Here is a 22,383-nt window from a genome sequence, read left to right as displayed (position 1 = left end):
AATAGTTTAAATATGTACATCTGCCAGATCTTTATCACTGATTCCCAAAAGACTGTCAAGCTCATGATAGTCATAGCCTGCTACAGATGTGCAACACAAATTGACAGAAGTGAGTTGAACATGGACTACCTCTTTGATGTGATACTTAAAGAGGTAAGACGTGAACGCTATTTTTGAGTTATTTTTAATTGGTAATGGTTACATGATAAACAATACTAGATATGTAAACGTGACCAGTGACTTGTCTTTGCTGTTTTAAAGGTAATCATCAGGACCCTGGAAAGGAAGGAGTGTCAGCCAATATCAGGCAGAATTTGCCATTGGACTGCATTTATATAAATGGCCAGAGGAATCACGTGTTTACCATTAAAAGCTTATTATAAAATCAAACAATTTTTTTGATTATCTATTTTTTGGACGCTTGAATAAAGAATAATGAAATGGTTTTTGCCTCACTTTATTAAGCCCATGCAAATTTTGTCATGTACAACTATATCTGGGATGTGTCCACAGTTGACTCGAATTTTGAATGGAGAAAATGGCCTGTGGCCTGCAGTGTTATCTCCTTTTAGACAACAAGTGGGGGTACATTCAATAAGCTTGAATGCAACTGAAAAATAATAGTAATACATTAAAACCCATAACGCCGGCATTGCTATCATGCTTCATCAACGTAGGGAGTAAATAATTATCCACCATTATACAATCATAAATGACAGGCGTACAAGTGGCAACATCTTACTAATATAATTTTTACGTTTTAACAGTCGTTTATTTAAAAAAAACACACACACACGAGCCAAACAAAGCAGTTAGCCGCTACTTCCTTCTCTTTAAAAAACGAACTCGTTTCCTAAGTAATTGAGATCACATGATTTCCATTCCTGGTGTGCAGATCACGTGCTTGGCTGGCGCGAACGCAAACGTTTCTTTCACTGCTTCCGGTTGCTTCAGCTAGCGTTATGAGATATGGGTTATGTAGTCTTATCAAAGAAGCGGAAGAAGGAAGGAGTGGGTATTTGTGATGTTGTGGTTGGCGGTGGTGCACTCTGTGACAGCTCGATAGGAAAACGGCAAGGAAACTGGTCACTATACGAAAGCTAGAGACAGACGCAATCGAAGGGGTGAAGTAGATTACTGTTAGATAGTTAGCTCAGCTGACTTAACAATGCTGGCAGCTGTGCTACGGTGACTGGACTCTGTTGTGAAGGGGGAGCTGAAATTCGGTTTCCACTTTAATTTGTTGCGCTATCGGGAGATCGCCAGTCATGGAGATTACCGAGACAGAGGCCGGGGAGCGCAGGTGACTCGATCAGCGTCGGTTTACGCCTTTTTTCAAGCCTGTTAATGTTAAGAAGCTTACTCTAGTGGGGTGGTTTCGTCAGCTAGCTGACTATAGATCGAATTTCTCTTAATTTTAACTAATGCATGTTTTAATTCACGTGATGACAGAAATGGCTAACTACTAGTTAGCTAAATTGGCTAGCTAAATTCTCTAGACGAACTTACCTACTAACGCCGGCAACTATTCTGTGGCGTTACTACTGTTATTTCAGCTAGCTGTGTTAACCAAATAGGTTAAATAGGTATACAATACAACAGTAGAACACTCAACCTCATTTGTGCAGTGGTTAAACGATCTAACGTTATCTAGCTAAATTAGATAGAAGGTGTGGTCCTCAACCAACGATGATTTATGGACCGGTTGTTAGTTAGCAAGCTAACGTTATCTAATATCAAAGTGCATTTTAGTAACACTACCGTTATCTGATTAACGTCGTTAGCCAGTTTTTTGTGTGTGAGGATATGTGACGTTAGCTAGCCAGCTAAGAATGTTTGCATTATATAATAACATTTCTAACGTTAGATTATTTTGCTAATTTATGTTGTTCTAGCATTATTACCGAAGTGCTATCCTGATGACTAGCTTTGTAGCAGTTAGCTCAGTGGTCGTCAAACTCTTTGGCTATGCTGGTTTTTGTTGCACCGAATATCTTGATCAATTACGGGTGTTGAAAATATGTATTTAGTTCTACGTTCTAACAATTTTCTAGTTTCTTTCACTTATTTCAACGTAATGCAGGTTTTGCTCATTTCCCTATGCTCTGTCATAGAACCGTTCACACACACACACACACGCACGCACGCACACACACACACACACACATATATATATGTAGATATGTATGTATGTATGTATGTATATATTCATAGAGATAAAGCATGTTACAAAAAACTAAAGCAACAAGTATAGCTATTTCAGACATAATGTGACTTCTGGGGGTGGGTAGTGATCCTTCTGTAAAAACGATTTATCTTATTAAGAGCAAGTAACAGCTCATTACCGTTGCAATTATGGTAGGAATGAAAACCAGCACACAGTGAGTCATCAGCATCGAAATTTGAAAACCCTGGTCTAGCTAACATCTGCTTGTTAGTTAAAGTTGTTTTCTAGCTTGCTACCACAAGTAACCTAACCAGATTAGTTTTTCAGCTAACTTTACTTGTTACAGAGTTAGATCCATATCTGCTTTTTGACAAACGGGTTCTTGTTTACCAGTCGCGGTTTCTAGTCTGCCAGGTTCTCAAGTGGAATATAATGCTAATGTTAGGTCATTCTTGGGGGAAGCTAAATGCAAAAGCAGTTGTGCTGCATCAGTATAACATGCATGCATTACACCCCTGGGCCTCTTTTTGATGATCTGTCATAAGCATAACAAATGTCAGCAGGCACAGGGCAGCACTTGGTATATTTGTTTATCCAGCGTTAATTGAGCTCCGTTACTCAAATCATGGTAGATGTCACAGACAGTCTGGCCAATCAGCAGCATTAATTGTTCAGTTAATTATCTTGGAGAAAAGAAAACCCGGGTCGTATTTAGATTTCATGGCCAGATTTCAGTATCTAGACTAGATACCTGGAGCTTGTTCATCTCAAGCGGTACCTTGCACCGCTGATTTCAGGAGAGTGTATTTTTTGTTCCCAGATTGATGGCCACTCTGCTCCTCCAGAATGTGCCCATAAAGATGATGTGTTTTTGTCATGTTTAAGCCCTGTGTTCGCTCTGACTGTGATTTGATTTGAACTGAATGGGAACTCATGACAGCAAAGCAAGTGGCGCAGGCATTTTAGCAGACTGAAAGAGTGTACTGACCTCATGAATGCAATATTGTCAACACATTAAAAGATTTAGTTTCTGCAGTGAGACAAACAGATGTTTGTCCTCTATGCTGAATACTGGCTTTAGTTCCAGGATTGTGATGCCACTGGTAACTGTGGTGTCCTTCGTGACTGAAAGATGCAATTGTTTAAATGGCAGGAAAAAAAATGTTCCTTCGTTTTACATGGAAAGCCAAACTACCAGGCCCTGCATTTTTTAGTGACGGGGAAACATGGAAGGCTGCTGCATGTGACTTGCGACCTCTGACCCCTGAGCCCTCCCTCTCTCTTTCCCAGGCGGGAGCACTGGAAGCTGCTCTCAAGCCTGAAGACCACGGTGGAGGGGCTTCTTTCCACCAACAACCCCAACGTGTGGTCGCGCTACGGGGGCCTGCAGCGGCTCCACAAAGACATGAACAACATCCTGAGCCACGGTCTGAGGCACGAGCAGGTACAGAGGGTGCCGGAGAGCCCACGGCTGGGGCCGCTCCACTTTCAACCTGTAGCGTCGCGGCGTGTCGAGTACCTGCAGTGCTGCAGTGTGCAACGGTGACCTTTAGCGCAGCAGTATGCGACTAGCCTGCAGTGTTGTTGTATTTGACTGTAGCCTGCAATGCTATAGCGGGTAGCTGTGTTATTTAGCATTGCGGCATGTGACAGAGCTCTTCTCCGTTTCAGGTGTTCTGCAAACAGAAGGACTACTGGCCCTTCGTGTGGTGCGTGCGCCACGTCAGCCCCCATCTGGCGCCGCATGTCGAGCAGGTACTGTACAACAAACGCTTATCAATTCTATTAAAAGGGACTTTTTCCCTGTTAACCTTAACCATGCGCGACCTGTTAGTTTCACATAGCACGACCGCTAAACCGAGTCATTTAAGAGCTAATGTAGCTCAGCGGCTAATGACTTGGCTGTGTGTGTGTGTTTGTTCGGACCACAGTTCAACAAGCTGGAGCCAGTGGTCACCGGTAGGGTGCAGAGTGCGGGGGAGGGGTACAAGGCAGAGCGCTGGCTGCTGCACAGTCTGCAGATCCACTGTCTGTCCGTCCAGCTCAGACCCCTGCTGGAACATCAGGCTCTCGTGCGCAAGCACTACAACGGTAAGAGGCTTTGCATGGAGACGTCCTGTGTATATAACAATAAAGACACTTCAATATAACAATAAAGACACTGTTTATAACAGGGACACTGGTGGATTCCACGAAGTCAGAGTGATGTAGGCGCTGCTGTGTTGATAATTGAGAGGGAGGATACCAGTATTTGTGGCACTTTGATGCCCTGTGTGCCGGTTGCTTGTTTGACGTGGCACAAAATTTGGGAATATTTTGAGGAAAAATACTACATTTGCTCTTACTTGGGTAAATTAGTGGGTGTTCCTTTCCTTACAGGATTTAGTGTGTTGGTTGCTCCTTTTTTTTGCCCTACAAGTTCTGCAGGATTTAATGAGAATGCTCAACACTTCCTTCACCCATTAATAGGCGGTGCCTCTCAATAGCCTTTGTGTCCCTGCCATGTGTGGAGGGTGTGTTTAGTCTGACTCTCTCCTTCTCTCTCTCTCTCTTTCTCTCTCTCTCTCTCAGATGAGGCCTTTATTCTGAGCGAACCCCACGTTTCGGCCATGTTCCAGTGTCTGGAGGCTGTGGAGCAGAATAACCCACGTCTGCTGGCCCTCATTGACACGTGCAGGGTCAGTCTCAATATCCCTTTTTCTATCTGCCGCTCTTCCTGACTGTGCCTGCCATTCATCTCTTTTGCGTGTTCTGCCTCCATGTTTTTTCTGTGGCCCTTTTCTTCTTCTTTATTCTTCTGGCCTTTCCTTCTGTCAATCATTCTCACTGCTAATGTTATAATGCCTTGCCCGTTAGTGGCTCATCAGCAAGCAAGGCATTTTGACACCAGCAGTGGGAATGCTGATGTCATAATGCCCTGCTCCTTGGTGGCTCCCGTCGCCGTGACGACAGATCCTTCTTTCCTCCCCACCCCAGTTGTCCCACCTGAAGGAGCCTCCTTTTGGCCTGCTGAAGAGCCAGAGCTTGAATGTGCTGCCGGGGGCCCATAGCAACCTGCACTGCCGGCTCACCTCATCCCAGGCCTCCCTTAGAGATGGTCTTCCAGGTATCTTAAATAGTCATTTCAGGGCTTTGATGCATTTTATAGAGAAAGAATGCGACAAAGAGCGTTCCCATAATAAACGTGTCAGATGGAATCATGATTTCGAGCTCTCGTACTGTTGTTCCCCTCTCTCCCCTGCAGTGCTGCGACTGAGCAGTAAGTGTGCTCGCTGTGTGAGTGTGCTCGTTCAGATGTAATGAGAAACACAAATGATTGGGTTCTCTTTCATAAACTTAATCTCTAGGGCTCTACGGTGCTCCCATTTTAGGACCATTTGCTCCTGAAAATTGATGTGTGCTGACTAGAAAAAGAATTTGGGGGCACGTCTACTTACTAGGACACATTAGTGTGCTCCTGGGTTTTTCAGCTGAGGAACGTGTGCTCCTTGGAAAGGAATGTTAGCGTAGAGCCCTGATGTGATGTGATGTGCTAGACCACATGCAGTCAACTGTCCTGAAAGAGTCTGTAGTGAGACTGTTGTGTTGGATGAGTTCTGATTGGCTAATCCCGACCTCCTCAGGTGCCCCTCTCTCAGGAAGTTCTCTTGGGCTCCCCTGGGTGTGTGTGGTCGGAGATTCGGGGCCGACGGACTCCAGCGCCTCTCAGGGGGTCCAGGCGAGCCCACAGGCGGAGCCGGTGTCCGGGGGGGAGCCGGGGGGGGACGGGGATTTCGACGACGGGCCGGAGTACCTGGCCATCGGGAACCTGGGACAGCGGAGTCGCCGCGTCTCCTCCAGCTCCACCTCCAGTGAACCGGGGGAGGGGCCTGCGGCAAGGCAGGGATTAATGGCTCCGCCCACAACACCTCGCAGCTCCTCCTTCTCCGAAGGCCAGGGGGGACCCGGCCGGGGCTGCAGGGGTCACGCACGGTCACTGTCTGACACGGACGTCACGGGCGTCACCCACAACAAGCACAACCAAGGTGAGTGAGCAAACGACTCTGTGATAAGCCTGTGTGAGTGAGTGAGGGAACGAGTGAATCTGATCGAGTGAGTGAGTGAGCGAGTGTGCGGGTGAATGAGTAAGTGAGTGTGTGAGGGAGCGAGCAAGTGTGTGAGTGAGTAAGTGAGTGAGTGAGTGAGTCTGTGTGAATGATTGATTGAGTGAGAGATTGAGTGAGTAATTGAGCTAGCTAGCTTGTGTCTGCTACAATGGACTCTTCCTTTTGCTAGTACTGCTACCCTTCTCTCTTCCTTAAACACCTTGACCTCTAACCCCAACCTCTGTCTGTAACCTCTCTCTCTATTTCTCTCTCTCCTTCTCCCTCTCCGCCTCTCTCGTTTATGAAGGAGGGAATCACAGGAAAATCAGCGTAATAATAGAGGATCCTGTAGCAGGTTGGCAGTGCCCTGGTGCCCTGCATTTACTCCTCTCCCTCCATACCCTGCATGACTTCCCTCCATCAGCTTTTTTTAATCCCTACGTGTTCACTCTCAGATAATGCATTGGAATGTTGTTGTCATGGTTACGTTTTTAGCTTTAAGTTGATTGGCTTTGGGGCCTGGGTGGGGAGTCGGCGACTTACAGAGAAGGGGGAGGGGACTTCAGCAAGTGAAGGCACGCTCCTTGGCCGAGCAAGTTTGTCATTCCCTCCAGATCCATAGTTTTGTTCATTTGTGAATGACTTTATTTATTTAATTTTTGATGTTTTTCTCCCTTGACGTATTCCTCATCCAGTAATGGTGGTGTCGCATTTTGTTGTTTAGGTGTTCACCCAAGACATCTGATTACAAAACATGTTAGGGGCCATTCCTTTAACATGAGCATACTTCATACAAGGATTTTTCCTCGTTGTGTGTTAAGACAGCATTTACTCAACATCAGTAATTGACCCAAATTGTGTGTGTGTGTGTCTCAGAGTCGGCTGGTGAAGTTTGTAGGGTGAAGGAATACGGGGCTTTCTCTCCGCTGAGCAGCGACAGCAGCACAGCCAGTTCTCTGTACATGGAGTCAGGTGAGGACTCGCCTTCAGCCCACTGAAGCATGCCATTCTTCTCTATGTCCCTTATCCTGCTCCACTTCATTAGGAGATGGGCCGTTTCTGTCATTTAGATCCAATGAGCGCTTTGTTAAGTGAGACCCTGATCTTGTATCATATTACCCTCAGTAATTGTTCCCTCGTGTGTGTGTGTGTGTGTGTGTGTGTGTGTGTGTGTGTGTGTGTGTGTGTGTGTGTGTGTGTGTGTGTGTGTGTGTGTGTGTGTGTGTGTGTGTGTGTGTGTGTGTGTGTGTGTGTGTGTGTGTGTGTGTGTTTTGTGTGTGTGTGTGTGTGTGTGTGTGTGTGTGTGTGTGTGTGTGTGTGTGTCTCTCCCCCAGATGGCTGCCAGGGCAGCATGTCCGACGGCTTGTTCCGAAGGCCGTCGAAGGGGCAGAGCCTCATCAGCTACCTCTCGGAGCAGGACTTCGGCAGCTGTGCGGACCTGGAGAAGGTGGGCGTGCGCGAGCGCGTGCGCCGGGATCGGCTCGCGGGGCGACCTCGGGCCTTTAAATTGCATTACAGGCTTTCAGCGGACGCTCTCATCCAGAGTGACTTGCACAGCATTCTGCAAGGCATTTGCATTGCATCCATTTATGCAGCTGGATACATACTGAAGCAATGCGGGTTAAGTACCTTGCTCAAGGGTACAACGGCAGGGCACAATTCCAGTTCATTACCCATTATGCTACACTTCCCCTTTAACGGCGGGTTACGATAACATAATATACTGACGAGTGAATGTTCGCCATTTTCCTAACTAAATTAGTGCTCTGATTACCTACAGACTAGATAGTATCTAACACTGTGTCAAGCCTAGTCTTTAAAATCCCCAGAGTTTCTGCCTCTACTACGGGTAACTTCAATCTGGCCGCCGGGGCCAGTAGTACTGCTGGTTTTCATTCCTCCCCTCTAATCAAGGACTGATTTATACCTGATGCACCAGGTGTGTGTGATCTTAGGCCAATCGGTGGCATTATTGGACTATGGGCCTACCAGGCAGAAGAGAACATTAGTAGTACTACTGACCTTGAAGGCCAGATTTGAGTATCCCTGCTTTAGCGTTCAAGCTTTAATCGTTAAATGATAGGTCTGCCGAAATCCAAGACTCACAGCTCCCCCCCCCCCGGCAGGAGAACGCCCACTTCAGCATATCCGAGTCGCTCATCGCCGCCATCGAGCTGATGAAGTGCAACCTGCGCCGACGGGAGGAGGAGGAGGACGACGACAGCGACTGCGAGATCCAGCAGCTGAAGCAGAAGATCCGGCTGCGCAGGCAGCAGATCCGCAACGTGCGGCTGCAGCCCGGAGGGCTTCCGCAGCGCGGTGAGCGAGCGGCTCCTTCCCCAAACCCCCCCCCCCCTCCCCCTCCCCTCACCCGCACGCCGTTCGGCTCTGCCAGCACCATGGGCTGCCAAACTTTCGGAGCCCCATTACCCCCCTAAGGGAACTAATACATTCTCTGTGACCCACCCTTTGTTAAATTGTAGCATTAAATCTATTAATTTATAAAAGGGCGTATTTTGTATGCATTTTAAAACGACGTAGGCCGACTCCATGATTGAGTGCTATGGCCTAAAATTGTTAAAGCGATAAATTGTAAATTTTGGTACGGAAGAATAATTATCCGAGTATACATTGCGTAATTCTGTAGGTAAAACTTGAGGAGGACTTTCAGCTTTGGACTCAGTATAAGACATGACAAATAAAGCCAGAAGGAATCAAGAGTTCACTAATGGCTTGAATTATTTATTATCTTAAATGGAACCAACAAGCCAGCATTCATTGATTAAATCAATAGCTGTACAAATACAATTGAACCCAAGATAGGAACGCTTCAGGAATGTGAGTAATTTGGACCTCCTCACATTGTAGCTATAGAATTCTCTACAGTTAACCAATAATAAAACAAACTTTAAGCAAAAAAAAAAAAGAGAAATGAGATTTTTCAACATTCTTCTTTCTAAAAGAAGCAGCATGATAAGCTGCAGCATTAATAATTCAGCAGAAATAGCTGTACGATGTCTGTAGTTGACAACTGCTTGCAGAAAATTCTGCTTTCGTTGCATTCTTAAAAAGGGAAACATTGCAGGCTGCAAGTACAGGTCATAAAAGTGCCAAAGTGTGTCAGCTATAGAGGAACTGAAAGCTGTTGACCAGGAACAGTGCAGAAACACACACAAGGGGTGAGCTGCAAGTTGAAAGCAAGCTTAGAGACCGTTCTGGCAGTTTCATAAATAACATTGCATCAGTGAGGAAACATTGAAAAGGCAGCATGGGTGTGAAGGCCCAGGCTGCTTCTGACTTGCACAGACTGGTTCTAGCGCTGTTAATGAATAAATTCATCTGTCGATATGTGGAGAAAAGGCATTAAAGGTCGTGTTTTATTGTACGCTGTAAGGTATCGCGATTTTTGTTTGATTATGCCGCACCGTCTGAACGTTGCTCCCAACTCACTGGTTTTAAATGGCCCCAACGTGCGGTTTCAGAGGGAGAGGTGCATCCAGTTGTTTTTTAATCTGTCGTGTGGCTACGCTTTGCTCAAAGTCGCTGTTGCTCTCAGCTTGGCTCTTCCTGGTGTCCTTGCTCAACAGGCATGGTGTACCTCAAGGACGTGTGAACTGTTGCGCAGCCGTATGCAAAGAGACTCGACACACAAAAAAGACTCTAAAGTAACAGAAAAGTCACAGTTTTCATGGCTAATTCCATTGTGATAATATTTACAACATTGGATAGTTCTACTGCATATACACTGTAACCATTACAGTGTGTGTAACATTGTATGATTTGACTGGAGTGAATGTCAGTGGAATATGTGAGATATGTAGCAATACATTTATTTTTAGTAATTTTTGGCCTCAACCCCTTCCATGACCTCCCCACACAATGCTTTCTCTGCCTTTTATCTGGCTGTTTTCTTGACGACAATGTCAGGAGTGCAATTTCTTTCTCTTTTCAGTTTTCCACTCCACCGACAGCGGCGAGTCTGGCCGGAGCTCCCAGAATTCCCTGCACCTGTCGGACTCCGGCTCGGCCGAGGAAGTGGAAGAGTGTGAGCTGAAAGGTATCTAAAGGGCAGGGCTCGCCAGGGGAATTCACGAGGGGGAGGGGCACTACCTGCGGTTGACAATTTAAAACCATGTCCTCCATATTGTTCAGTGCGTTTGTGTACAGCAGTCTGTCCATCGCATGCATTATTCGCAAATCCATGCCATGATCCCTGTGAGATGTGTTAAATGGACTGTTGACCTTTTGCCCGTTCATTCTCTCCATAGGGCTTGGGAAGAGGGGGAGGGAGAGGGTGAAAGTGTATCTGCAGTAATTATTTTCATCAACAGCTGAGAGGTTGTGGTTCATTTTGGGAAGTGAGATGTTGAGTGAGCATAGATTGGTGGTCAGAAATCTCAGGTGCTGCACTCTATAAATACTAGCAAATGGACTAATAATATATACTCTCGTTCCAAAGAAGTTCCAATTGTAGTTTTATAAAAATCAAGAGCCTCTAATTATAAGGCTTTCTTGGACTTAATTATCAAGGGAATGCTCCATGCTTTGGCTTTTTGCTTTAAAACTGATTAAACATGCAAAATGTTTTACCCAGAAGACTAAAACTTAAAACTAACGTGGATGCAATACAAATCAATGCTTTCCAATGGGACTCAAAAATTCTGTTGATAGAACCTTATAATAGCATACTCTGGAAATGGGAGCCCGTTTTGTGTCTGGTACCTGGCGATGTCTGTGTAAAGGTGGTCAAGTATGCCAGGTCTGGAGCTGCCATGATATAGGTTAATTTCACTAGGTTGTACCAGTGGTTGAGATGAGATTTTTTGCTGTCTGTGTATATGTGTCCAAATTGGAGTTGCTGGGCGTGAGCAGCAAGTTGACTCCAGGCCTTCTGTTCAAATGTTAATCTAACCTTCCAGTGTAGTGTGCACTCTGCCCAATGGGGTCGGGTGTGGGCATGTCAACGTTGTCTCAGCACCTGCCCAAGAAGGCTGGGCGCGGGTGTGGCTGGTGAGCCTGTCCTCGGCACCTGTCCAATAAGCTGGGGCGCGGGCGTGGCCTGCTGTGTGTCCTTAGCAGTGTCTTTGTCCTTCAGATGACAGTGAGGGTGGGTCCCTGATGGTGATGTCTCGGAACGGGCTGTCTCTGTCACTCGCCTCCCTTTTCTCAGGTATCTAAGGAAGAGTCGTGGGAAGGGTTTGGGGGGTTGGTGTTTGGGCTCGTGCCGTGTTCTAGCTCCTAGAGTGTTGGTTGGTCTGTCCCTGACAATGTGCTCATGTTAACGGCTTTTCTGAGCGGGCGTGTTAGAGGTTGCGGTACAAAGAGCAAGGGGTGTAGGGGATGTGGTGCTCCGTAGAACGTTTTGTTTGTGTGTGGATTTCAGAGGTGGAACGTCCAGGGGGTTGGAAAGTAAAAGTCCTGCCATGTGTTTCTTCCACCCATGAATTCAGGCAGCTGATTTCACTAAATAGTCTTCTCCCCCGCGCTGAAGAATTGTGCTAAGTAGGTGACTGGAACGAAATACTGGGGAGAACTTTTATTTTCTGAACCTGGACTTTCCACCTCTGGGCGGGAGGGGGTTTGCATGTGTGTGTGTGTGTGTGCTTGAATGCCTGTGCAGAGTTTGCAGTCGGGTAGTCCCAGCAGTGTGTAACTTTGGGTTTCATTCAGTCTTCCACTCACAAACTAACCCTTTCACTCTTTTCTTAATTCCGCATCAGCCTCCGCTTGGCGTCCTAACGCTTTTTTTCCCCACTCCGATAAATCAGTCACGCCGCTGGCCTCGCCGCTCAAACACGCTGCGCCGCTGAAGCGACATGCTAGCGCGTCTCGCGCAAAGCGACGTCACCCACGACCCTCAGAATTTGACCTTTCCACCGTTTGTTTCACCCTTTTCCACCACATCTCCCCGTTCTTTCTCTCTCTCTCTCTCTCTCTCTCTCTGCCTCCTCCCAGACGCCGACATCAAGCGCAGCGTGACGTGCGCCAGCACCAGCAGGTCGTTCCTGAGCTCGGAGTCCGTGTGAGTCCGTCGGCGCCTCTCCCGCGGGTTCTCGGCTCGCGAGACACTCCCCTGCTCCTTTTCTTCTGTCGTCTCCTTTTTCTTCACCGCGGGGGTCTGCGGCGCTGTACTGCAGTAAACAGTGTCTGTAGCCGCTACGCTGTTCCAGGTCTCGCACCTCAGAGTTTAGTGAGAATCCACTAAAAGTGGGAGGTCGGCCTCAACAGCAAGGAGACTTAGAAACTTAGGCCTCTTGTTACAGTCCGGAAACAGCGCTTACTGGGTAGCAGGCTGAGGTACACTGGTGGAATTCCTACAGATTACTGCTCTAAAATAGGAATTTATTTTCGACAGTATTATGAACAAAATTATTTTCATATACACGTAGATTTTGGTTGGTAAGATGTTTCATTGACAATCCTCAGGGATATGTACTTGACCCCGGTGTGTTAGGTAGTTCCCATGTTATTGACCGAAAGTGGTACATTCTGAGTTTGGGAGAGTTCCCCTCCCCCTCTGACGGGCGTGACCGCTCTCCTCCCTCCTGCAGCTCCCACTCCTTCCTGCAGTCCAACTCGGCCGAGTCGGTGGCCATGGGGCTGCTGCGGCAGTTCGAGGGCATGCAGCTGCCGGCCGCCTCCGAGCTGGACTGGCTGGTCCCGGAGCAGGATGCTCCCCAGAAGGTAGGGGGGGCGCTGTTGCCAGAGAAGAGCTTGTCACTTTTCTCGCATGTGAATGATTGGTTGATTATGAGTGACTCAGACATATGATGTTTGTTGTTTAATCCAATCGTAGGTGTGTATAGGCCGTGCTCAAAGAGATAGGCCGTAGTTGCATACTGAATGTGAATGTTGTATGTGTATATTGAATGTATTTTGTAATTGTGGATCTGCTTGTACGCTGTTTCGAAATGTTTGTACTCTCCTGGCTCAAAATTAAACTGGAGGGATGCATTTATTGCAAGTAATATTGTATTTTATAAGCAGAATGCCCTCCCACTCAAACAACAAAACAATTGAGAACTAGCACCCAAGGTCATTAGAATAAAATACTCACCTTGCGACTGTTCTTTGCACACAAAGACATATAATGCAGCTAATGGTAGGTCTGTTTATTCCACCCACCTACAGCTCCTTCCAATCCCAGACTCGCTACCCATCTCCCCTGACGATGGTGAGCACGCTGATATCTACAAGCTGCGGATCCGGGTTCGAGGAAACCTGGAGTGGGCCCCACCCCGACCTCAGATCATCTTCAACATCCACCCGGCCCCCAAGTGAGTCATGGGAGGGGAGGTGAGGGGAGGGGCGGTCAGTTTGGGGATCTTTCATTCTCACTCCCAAATTTCTGTGTATATGCATACATGCATACAGTGAGCTCCATAAAGTTTGGGACAGATTTGTACACGGTGAAACCGAAACGTATAGAAAAATTTGTATGTATAAAAACCCTTTAATAAATAAGTCTAAAATTGTGGAGTACAGAGCCAAATCAAGAAAAGAAAAGAAAAAAAGACTTTGTCCTAAATCGTTATGGGACATACTGTACATAGAGTACTGTGCAAAAGTCAGAGACCACCTTTTTTTGTTTACTTTCCAGTGAAAACAGCGGCGAAGTACGGGTTATTTATTGTTCAGCGTCAGAAAATAATGCAGAAGACGTATATTTAACACAAAATGACAAAAACCTAACGATATCAAATCTTTCAGAATTTAGTCCATCCCCTTTTTGTCTATATTACAGCTTCTAGTCTTTTCTGGAAGCTTGTTTTTCAAAGAAATTTGCTGGGATATATTTCCATGCTTCTTGTAAACATCTCCAAAATTCAAGTCCTTAGAGGTTGGTTACATTTTCTGCTTCTCTCGATCAACGTAATCCCAAACGCATTCAGTGAAGCTGAGGTCTGGCCCTTGGGGTGGCCAGGACATTGTTCTGAGAACGCCAGCAGCTTGATCTTCCTAGCAGTGTGCTTAGGGTCATTATCTTCCTGTAGAATGACATTGCTCCCAAGTAAGCATTTTCCAGAGGGCATTGCATGGTATTCTATGATTTATTTGTGTTTAGCAGCATTCATGAGGCCTTCAATCAAAACCAAATCACCACCTCCAGATGTTGTTTTGCAACCCCAAACTTGCTCTCTTTCTCCATTATGCTTGACTGATGGTTGTGGACATGGTTTGGCGGCATACATATTACCTTCTCTTACTTCCAGAAATCTCAAATTTAGACTCATTGTGTCCATAAAACCTTACTCCACATCTCGGGGGTCCAGTTTCAGTTTACTAGTACAAATTTCCTGCTGCAATTTATTTATTTTTCTCAGTAGTGGCTTTTTGACAGCTACACATCCTTTCAGACCCATAGCATTGAGCTGTCTTTTCATAGCGGCTCAACAGAAACACCAGTGGATTTCTTCAGATCTGAAGCATCTGGATTTCCCCCCCCCCCCCCCCAATGATAAAATCTTCAAGTACTGTCTTTGTGATGGTGATAGTTTCGGTGGTCTACCAGTTCTTGACACTGTTGTTAGGGAACTTCTTTTGGAGTTTGGAAACTCCTTTTCTACTTTTGGAAACTCCTGTTTTTTCTTTTGACTTTCACTTTCCTTATGCAGTTGAATTATCTAAAATCCAGTATTGTCACAAACATCTCCTTTAGCCATTTTAGTTGCACATGACAAAGAAATTTGCAAGGCAGCTAAGGTGTTTTTGGATAGTTGTTTGAATGTTAGTGTTGACTTGGTTTTGACATAATGTAATTGACACTTTTGGTAACAACTTTTGTTGGGATTAATATGTTTCCTGCATTATTGTTTAACTGGAAAAAATGATTTGCTTTTACTGGAAATTGAATAAACTGAAGTGTGGTCACTGACCTTTGCACAGTACTACACACACATACACACACACGCGCACACACACACGCACGCACGCACACACACACACATGATCCTGGACCGTGGAGCCCATTCATACAGTAGAACAGCGCCTGAACAGAATGTGCCACCCAGCAGCCCTTACGCCCCTCATACTTGATTGGTGGCTGATATTTGGTGTCTCACTCCCTCTGGCCTGCTCCTTCTCTCTCCCACTTTAGGAGAAAGGTGATTGTGGCCAAGCAGAACTACCGGTGCGCTGGCTGCGGGATCCGGGTCGACCCAGGTGAGGGGGGGGGGATGTTTGTACCATAGACGTGCATATTTAACTAGACTGGCGTGTCTAAGCTCGTGAAATCCTGAAAGTAGGCCTGTACTACGTGTGTTGAGGGTGAAACATTGGAAACATTAGACTTTTTAGGCAAAATGAAATGTTCTGAATGGTTTTTGAAACTCGCATTTACGTTACGTTTCATATGAAAAGCAAATTGAAAAATATGCATTATGTAATAAAATATGCACATTTTAATAAATATTTTCCCAAGACTTCTGGACCAAAACAACCATTGTTTCAGAAACTGCTGCACATAATGAAATTTATAATCACAAAAAATGGACCGATTATGTTTTCTTTGGTTGTTAAATCACCGTGGATTTCGACATTGAATTCAGTTGGCAGCTAGGTCTTTTGACCTCAAACATGCGCAGTAGAGGTTGTTTCACGTTACTTCCTAGGCTTACCGCCTGGCCCCTCCAACCCTCTCCAGTTCCTGTGTACGCTCTATGGTTTGTACGCGTGTGTACGTGTGGGAAAGTTTGTATGCGTCTCTATTTGAATCGCATACATATCCCATCTTTATATCCCCCCCACATACAGACTACATAAAGAGACTGCGCTACTGCGAGTACCTGGGCCGGTACTTCTGCCAGTGCTGCCACGAGAACGCCCAGGCCGTGGTGCCCGGCCGGGTACTCAGGAAGTGGGACTTCAGCAAGTACCCCGTCAGCAACTTCGCCCGAGACCTGCTGGGCAAGATCGCCGGAGATCCCCTCTTCAACCTCAGTGATATCAACAACGCCCTCTACAAGAAGGTCAAGGCGCTGGAGACTGTGCGGGTATGGCTAACGCCGCCATTGCATTACACCAGGAGTGGCCAACCCCGGTGCTGGGGAGCCGCAGGGTCTGCGGGTTTTTGTTTTCACCTTAAATACAACAACCACTTAGACAATAACGAGTGGGTGAGTAACTGTGTAATCACTGCTTTAATTGATCATTAAGTGCAGTAAAACAAAAGCCAGCAGACCCTGTGCTCTCCAGACTGGTTGCCACCCTGCATTCACAGTTCAGACTTTGGAAGCCCTTACCCCAGCAAATGAAAATCGGCAAATTGCATTTCATTTTCATTCGATGTGCGTGAAAACCATAATTCAAATGATAATGGAAAAGCCCACTCTGCCATTTCATTTTCAAGTTGATGCACACACTTTATGTGATCATTTTAAAATTTAAATGCAATGTCCATTTCAAATGCAGGATTCATTATTTCGTTCAACTGAACCCTCTCTCTCTGTCTCAGCTCCTGAGGGTGCAGCTATATCACATGAAGAACCTGTTCAAGACTTGTCGTCTGGCTAAAGAGTAAGGACTTCATTGCACTCTCTCTGAATGGTGTGCTATTGGGGTAGCCTCCCCTCTCTGACCCTTTCCTCTGCTTTGCTGTCAGGGTGCTCGACGAGTTTGACAGTATTCCAGGTCACCTGACTGAAGACCTGCACCTCTGCTCCCTTAACGACCTCGGTGCTGTGCGCCGCGGCGAGCTCGCCCCCCGGCTGCGACAGCTGCTGAATTTGGGTTCCGTGCACGTTGATGGCTGTGTGGTGAGGAGACTCAAAGCACGCGCATGCTGTCGCACACAAGATACCACACGCCCCACACACACACACACCACGCACCACACACATCCCACACACCACAAACAGACACACAGACACCATTGCGCTCAAGATACCACATACACTCGTACATAGACACGTAGACATAGACATGCATGCATACCAATACAGGCAAGATACTACACACACACTCACACACACACATGCATGCATGCACACGCACCTTACCTTCTGCACTATATGTCTTCAACAGCTCTGCCAAGCAAAGGGATTTGTTTGTGAGTTCTGTAGCAATGACAAGGACATCATCTTCCCCTTTGAGCTTAACAAATGCCAGCGTTGTGAAGGTGAGCTCCCTCTACTGACTGGAGGCCGGGGTAGCACATACACCCTGCTGTTGTTGTTGTGTCCTATGTGCAGCAAATAATACCACCAGCACTTAAATATTTATAATTCAATTAGCATTTTAACATACTGTAAGTTATATTTAAGGTGTGACCCATCTACCTTTGAAAGATTACATTTTTAGATTTATTTTAGAAGATATAAATGAGAAGATATCAGTTGGATAAATGTCTGCTTATTTGCCAATGTACAATAAAAGCTGAGGTGAAACATTGTTCAGAAATGGGCACAATTTAGGGTTTATTCACTACCAGGTGCACCTGATGCAATACAAACAAGAACTAAGAACAATCAATGTTGCGTTGGTTGAAATTCCAAATAAAGGCACTCAGCACATTAGAGTATTTGCAAATGCCTCCAGGAAATGAAATACATGCAAATGGCACATTTCTAACATTTCAGATACCTAAAATGCATTTCTAATAGTGTTACCAAGTACATTCAAACACCATGTGTTTATGAATTAGAGCACTTGACGCTAAGCGACATTGAGCTCCTTCTCTGGGCGTCTTTCAGACTGCAAGGCGTGCTACCACAGAGGCTGCTTCAAAAGCGGCAAGGAGTGCCCGCGCTGCCAGCGGCTGGCGGAGCGGCGGGAGAGGCTGGCGCGGAAGATCATGGACGAGCAGGAGGACGACGCGGAGGACGAGGGCGGGGGGAGCTCGTAGGGAAGGAGAGACGGAGGACGGGGGGGGGAGGGCAGCACAGTCAGGCCCTCTCCTCAGCCCTCCGCCGCTCTCCTCGTTTCCCTCCCGACCCCGGACACTGGGAAGTGCGCCCCCTAGTGGACACGCATCGGATTCGCCGGCTTCAAGGGCTTAAGGTCGGCTGCGGTAGAAATATTACATGCTTTATGTGAGGTATGGTCGCTACGCTTTAGTATCCCGAATCTCAAAGGTTGTAATTAGACCTGCCTATTTAGATTTGTGTTTTTGTTGCTGATCTGGTGGGGTGTGAACTGTTCTTTTTTATAATTAGGTTGTTAGTATGAAAATGGATTCACTTTCTTTTTATCACGGCAAGAAAAAATAACAAACAAAAAAAAAATGCGCATAAAATAAATCTGCTGCATAGTAACACTACATTTGGCCTGCTGAATCACGGAGACAACTAGTTCTTTTTCGTAGATGCTAAAGACTAAAGACGTAATATTTCAACCCCAAGCCTACATAAGCCCTTTTAAGCTCCCTAATGCTTGTCCCGCTCCTCCGCCCTGTTGCTGTGCAGCTCATAGGAGTGGCAAAGAAGGCAAAAGGCTGCACTGCACTACGGGATTGCTATGCGGCTAACCTAGAAAGACCGGTGGAGTGTGCGTGTAAAAAGGGAGGGAGGGAGAGGGCGAGTATGCAAGAGAGAGAGAGAGAGAGAAAGAGAGAGAAGTGCACTTACGGAGATTCCTGGAGATTCTCTTCCTGTTTGCGTCTGCGTCCGTCCTGGCCAGACCGCATCGATGCTTGAATGTTCGGCGTGCAGGTGCACTTTTGATTCTTTCGGAGTTTCTTCTTTTTTTTTTTTTTTTTTTTGAAAAATGCTGTGTTGCTGCATTTTATTTATTTCCATTGCACTGGCTGAGACTACGAGGGGTCAGAAACGCCGCATTGCTTGTGCAGACGTAGACGTTAAGGGGATAGCTCACCCAAAAAATGAATTCTGCTCATTCTCCTTTTCCTCACTTTTCTCATTGACCCAACAGTAACAGCCATCTGCAGTGGACTTTTTTGGAGTCAGTCAGAAAGGTTCCCCAAAGCCTCATATGAACGGAAGTCTATTAACAAGGAGGATCTAGTCAAAGATCTGCTTTGAGATGCAAAAAATAGTAAAAACTGAACAGATGCACATTCTACATTTTACTTTTGAATACCATAGTACAACTGTTCCATAGATTGTGTTCTTCTGCACAAATCAGGCAATACACTGAAAAGTACCACATAGTGACTGATTACCTAGCAGCCTTCAGCCTTCAAATAAAATAGTTTCCAGCTTTCTATGTAATCAGTGACTGTTTGTAGTACCTTTAACAGTAAATCTTGCCTCGCTAATATGCAAATACATAATCTGCAGTTGTACTACAATTTAAAAGAATTCTTTCCCCAGGATCAAATAATGTAGCGTACGCAGCTGGTTAGTCACTTAGGTTGTTAGCAAGACTGATGAAATAAGATCATTTGAGAGGTTATATATGCAATGCATAAGGCTGTAACTGTTCATATCATCCTCCATGTGTTTGCATCCCATTTGCATCCTTTTTTTTTTGCAAATTATTGCTTTTTAAAAATCTATTTGGTTATTTCATAGATCTTTTAAATAATTGCTTTCGCTGGGCCTTTCTTACCACTAGACTTCTATTCATTTTTATGTGAAACCACATGGAACCATTTTGGCGGACTGTAAGATCTGCAACAACAAAAACAGACACTGCAGAAAGCTGTCATTGTCTAGTCAGAATGCATTTCTTGAGGTAAGAAAATGAATGGGTAGCATTCATTTTAATGATGAACTATCCCTTTAACGGTTCTGTGGGCGACCGATGATCTATTTTGTTTCGGTGGTGGTGGGGATACATTAACAGTGCTTGATTGTTCTAACTTGTTGGTTCCAATAGAGGTGGGCATTTGCCCAACTACGAGACATTCTTTCACCGATCGCCACCTCTTTGTTTCATGAAGCATATATTTGTCTGATGTATTAAAATCATTCCTATTATATAGCCTGTTTTATACTAATTTCAGCCTCTTGACTGACTGTCATTGACAGGGATATTACCAGGATATATAAGTGTGTGCTTTCACATGATGATCTCATTCCTTGCTAGCAGTGAAGCACCAATATTAAAGTCTCTGTTGGCCATTTTAATGGAGTACTTTATATGCATAGGAAAATACCAAACTGTTATCCTTGTACAGTGAATGAGATTCTTTTGATGGGTCATGACTGTTTGGTTTGTGGAGAGAGCAAGGGGAGCTGGCGTGAGAATGGCAAAAGATGCTGTGGTGGTGTGTGTGTGTGTGTGTGTGTGTGTGTCTGCGTGCGTGTGCATGTATGATACCTTCTTTGTCCCATAGGGTGAGGATACAGTGGGAAGGAATTTTCCTGCGACCTTTAACCTTTCCCATCATGCTCTGCGCTTCATATAGGTAGACTACAAGGAGTGACACTTGCTTTTAGGACAGTATGTTTACTCCATGATTAAAGGCGTGTTTTGGAGGCATTGGTCATCGTTTGGTTGAAATGTCATGGGTCAGCAATGAAGTAAACATTTTACCGCAAGTGTTGCGCATTTTATTCTATTTGTGTGTAGAATTATTGTTTTGATGTAGCACCTCTGCTCGGTGGTTTATGCAAAGACTCCAAACAGCCCTTTCCTGCTCGTATCCGAGTACAGGCTGATTGAGTCGAGCGCAGGTGCTCGTCAAATCCTTAACGACCATAAAGCACTGATTTCTTTAAAGGGACAGAGGCGGGCTAAACCAATCTGTTCAACTCTGTTATTTAGGAGTGGGTTTCGCCCCATGCTATAGCTGCTTAAGAAATACTGTACGTACTGTTTAAATCAGTGGCTATCAGTTCTCTGTTCTGTCCTGCTGAATTTCCCCTCAGCCTTGTGTGAATTCAAATTTGTCTTTATATACTAAGCTGCCTTTTTGTGTTGAAATGAAGTGCACTACCGAGGAACCATCCTGAATATTTCTGTAAATTATTTCTTTGAATTGTAATAATAATATTGACAATAAAGAATTGCGCTGCCATGTAGATTTGCCATTTTTTCTGTGGATTTGTGTCATTACCCATCACTGGAACAGACAATAACACAAACACATTGCTCATACCATAGAGCCCATTAATCACTGCAACACACAATAACACCAACACCCACTGCTCATACCATACAACCTGTTAATCACTGCAACACACAATAACATCAACACACACTAGTCATACCATACTACCCATTATAAATCACTGCAACAGACAATAACACCAACACACACTGCTCAAAAATAGTAGAGAGAAAATAAATTGGTGTAGAGATGTTGGTTTATTTATTTATACAGTTTGTGTGCAGTTATTTCTCAAAAATACGAAGTAACAATGGGCAAGCACCGGCTATAATAATCGCAGGGATTCAAGCAATTCGTTTCACTAGTGGGGTTACAAAGTGAAATAATGTATTTTACGAATTTTCGAAATGGCATTTGTTCTAAGTTGCACCCCACAGCACAACAACCTGAGCCCAACGTCAGTCTGCTCATCAGTTTAACTTTCACTCCGTTTGTAATCGGTGCCATATTAGCCAGTAAACACAAACCCAATAATAAACAAACACAGACCGGAAGTTAATTTAGGGCCAAGCGCATAACCTTGGCAGCGCGCGTGCGTCCGATGAAAGGGTCTATAGACGTACACGGCGTAATGGCAACCGCGAGCAAATGTCAAAGCCATGAGAAATTATGAATGCGAAATCATGGATCAATTCTGCGCAGGTTTAAACATTTCCTGTGGCGAGTATCAGCGACAAACTTCGAACCCAGACAGACGGTAACATTTTATGGTGTCATAATTAACATTTTTCACAGATTAATTTTCACTTAAATAATGTAAGTAAATTAAACTGAATGGCTCGCGTGTGATTTTAAATATCAGTGACACTGCGCGAGTTTTGCGCAGAATTGTGTCTCGATATTATACCGTTTCGTAACGTGGGCGCTGTTCCGGTTTTACACAACACATTCGTGTGTGGATTGACTAACTCCAAACTAACAGTCGATTGTCTTTATGAAGTTAAATTGTGGACGGCATTATATTCATTATTGCAGGTAAGATTGCATACTTTCTTTCTTGCAGATTCTGACCGTTTCTTTGTGTCTATCTGTGTAATTTTAACTAGCCAGCGAGGTAGAATAAATAACTGGTAGCCTATTATATTTTGCTTCAATTGTTTATAGGTATTATCCGATGA

The 22,383-nt window shown here is 45.2% G+C and overlaps 2 protein-coding genes across 6 annotated transcripts in view; both read left to right on the top strand.

The window, feature by feature from the left end:
• The first annotated feature begins 1,001 nt into the window (after positions 1-1,001).
• LOC135256820 (run domain Beclin-1-interacting and cysteine-rich domain-containing protein-like) lies at positions 1,002-21,176 on the top strand. 3 transcript variants are annotated; one of them, XM_064338999.1, is made up of 22 exons: positions 1,003-1,303; positions 3,458-3,611; positions 3,839-3,922; positions 4,099-4,258; positions 4,739-4,845; positions 5,144-5,273; positions 5,791-6,192; positions 6,560-6,607; positions 7,129-7,224; positions 7,587-7,699; positions 8,379-8,571; positions 10,205-10,309; positions 11,348-11,422; positions 12,208-12,274; positions 12,804-12,936; positions 13,384-13,529; positions 15,350-15,414; positions 16,006-16,244; positions 16,706-16,767; positions 16,853-17,006; positions 17,275-17,368; positions 17,943-21,176. In XM_064338999.1, exons 1-22 carry the CDS (start codon positions 1,269-1,271, stop codon positions 18,092-18,094), a joined length of 2,814 nt encoding a protein of 937 aa, XP_064195069.1. In that variant the 5' UTR covers positions 1,003-1,268; the 3' UTR covers positions 18,095-21,176. The 3 variants fall into 3 exon arrangements, with proteins under 3 accessions (XP_064195072.1, XP_064195069.1, XP_064195070.1); XM_064339002.1 differs by lacking the exon at positions 11,348-11,422 and having other exon boundaries at positions 1,002-1,303; XM_064339000.1 differs by lacking the exon at positions 6,560-6,607 and having other exon boundaries at positions 1,004-1,303.
• Positions 21,177-21,627: 451 nt separating this feature from the next.
• cpdp (CPD photolyase) overlaps positions 21,628-22,383 on the top strand; it is a 14,947-nt gene continuing 14,191 nt past the window's right edge. Inside the window, exon 1 of one of the 3 annotated variants that reach the window (XM_064338993.1) lies at positions 21,628-21,962. In XM_064338993.1, the coding sequence (XP_064195063.1) occupies positions 21,865-21,962 (98 nt within the window). In that variant the 5' untranslated portion in view covers positions 21,628-21,864. Of the gene's footprint in view, positions 21,963-22,081; positions 22,241-22,383 lie in introns of those variants that run through there. The other 2 variants (XM_064338994.1, XM_064338995.1) reach the window with 2 other exon arrangements.

This window comes from Anguilla rostrata, chromosome 6 (genome assembly GCF_018555375.3).
Source record: "Anguilla rostrata isolate EN2019 chromosome 6, ASM1855537v3, whole genome shotgun sequence".
In the NCBI taxonomy this organism is placed as follows: Eukaryota; Metazoa; Chordata; class Actinopteri; order Anguilliformes; family Anguillidae; genus Anguilla; species Anguilla rostrata.
This window is presented reverse-complemented; position numbering and strand designations above follow the sequence as displayed.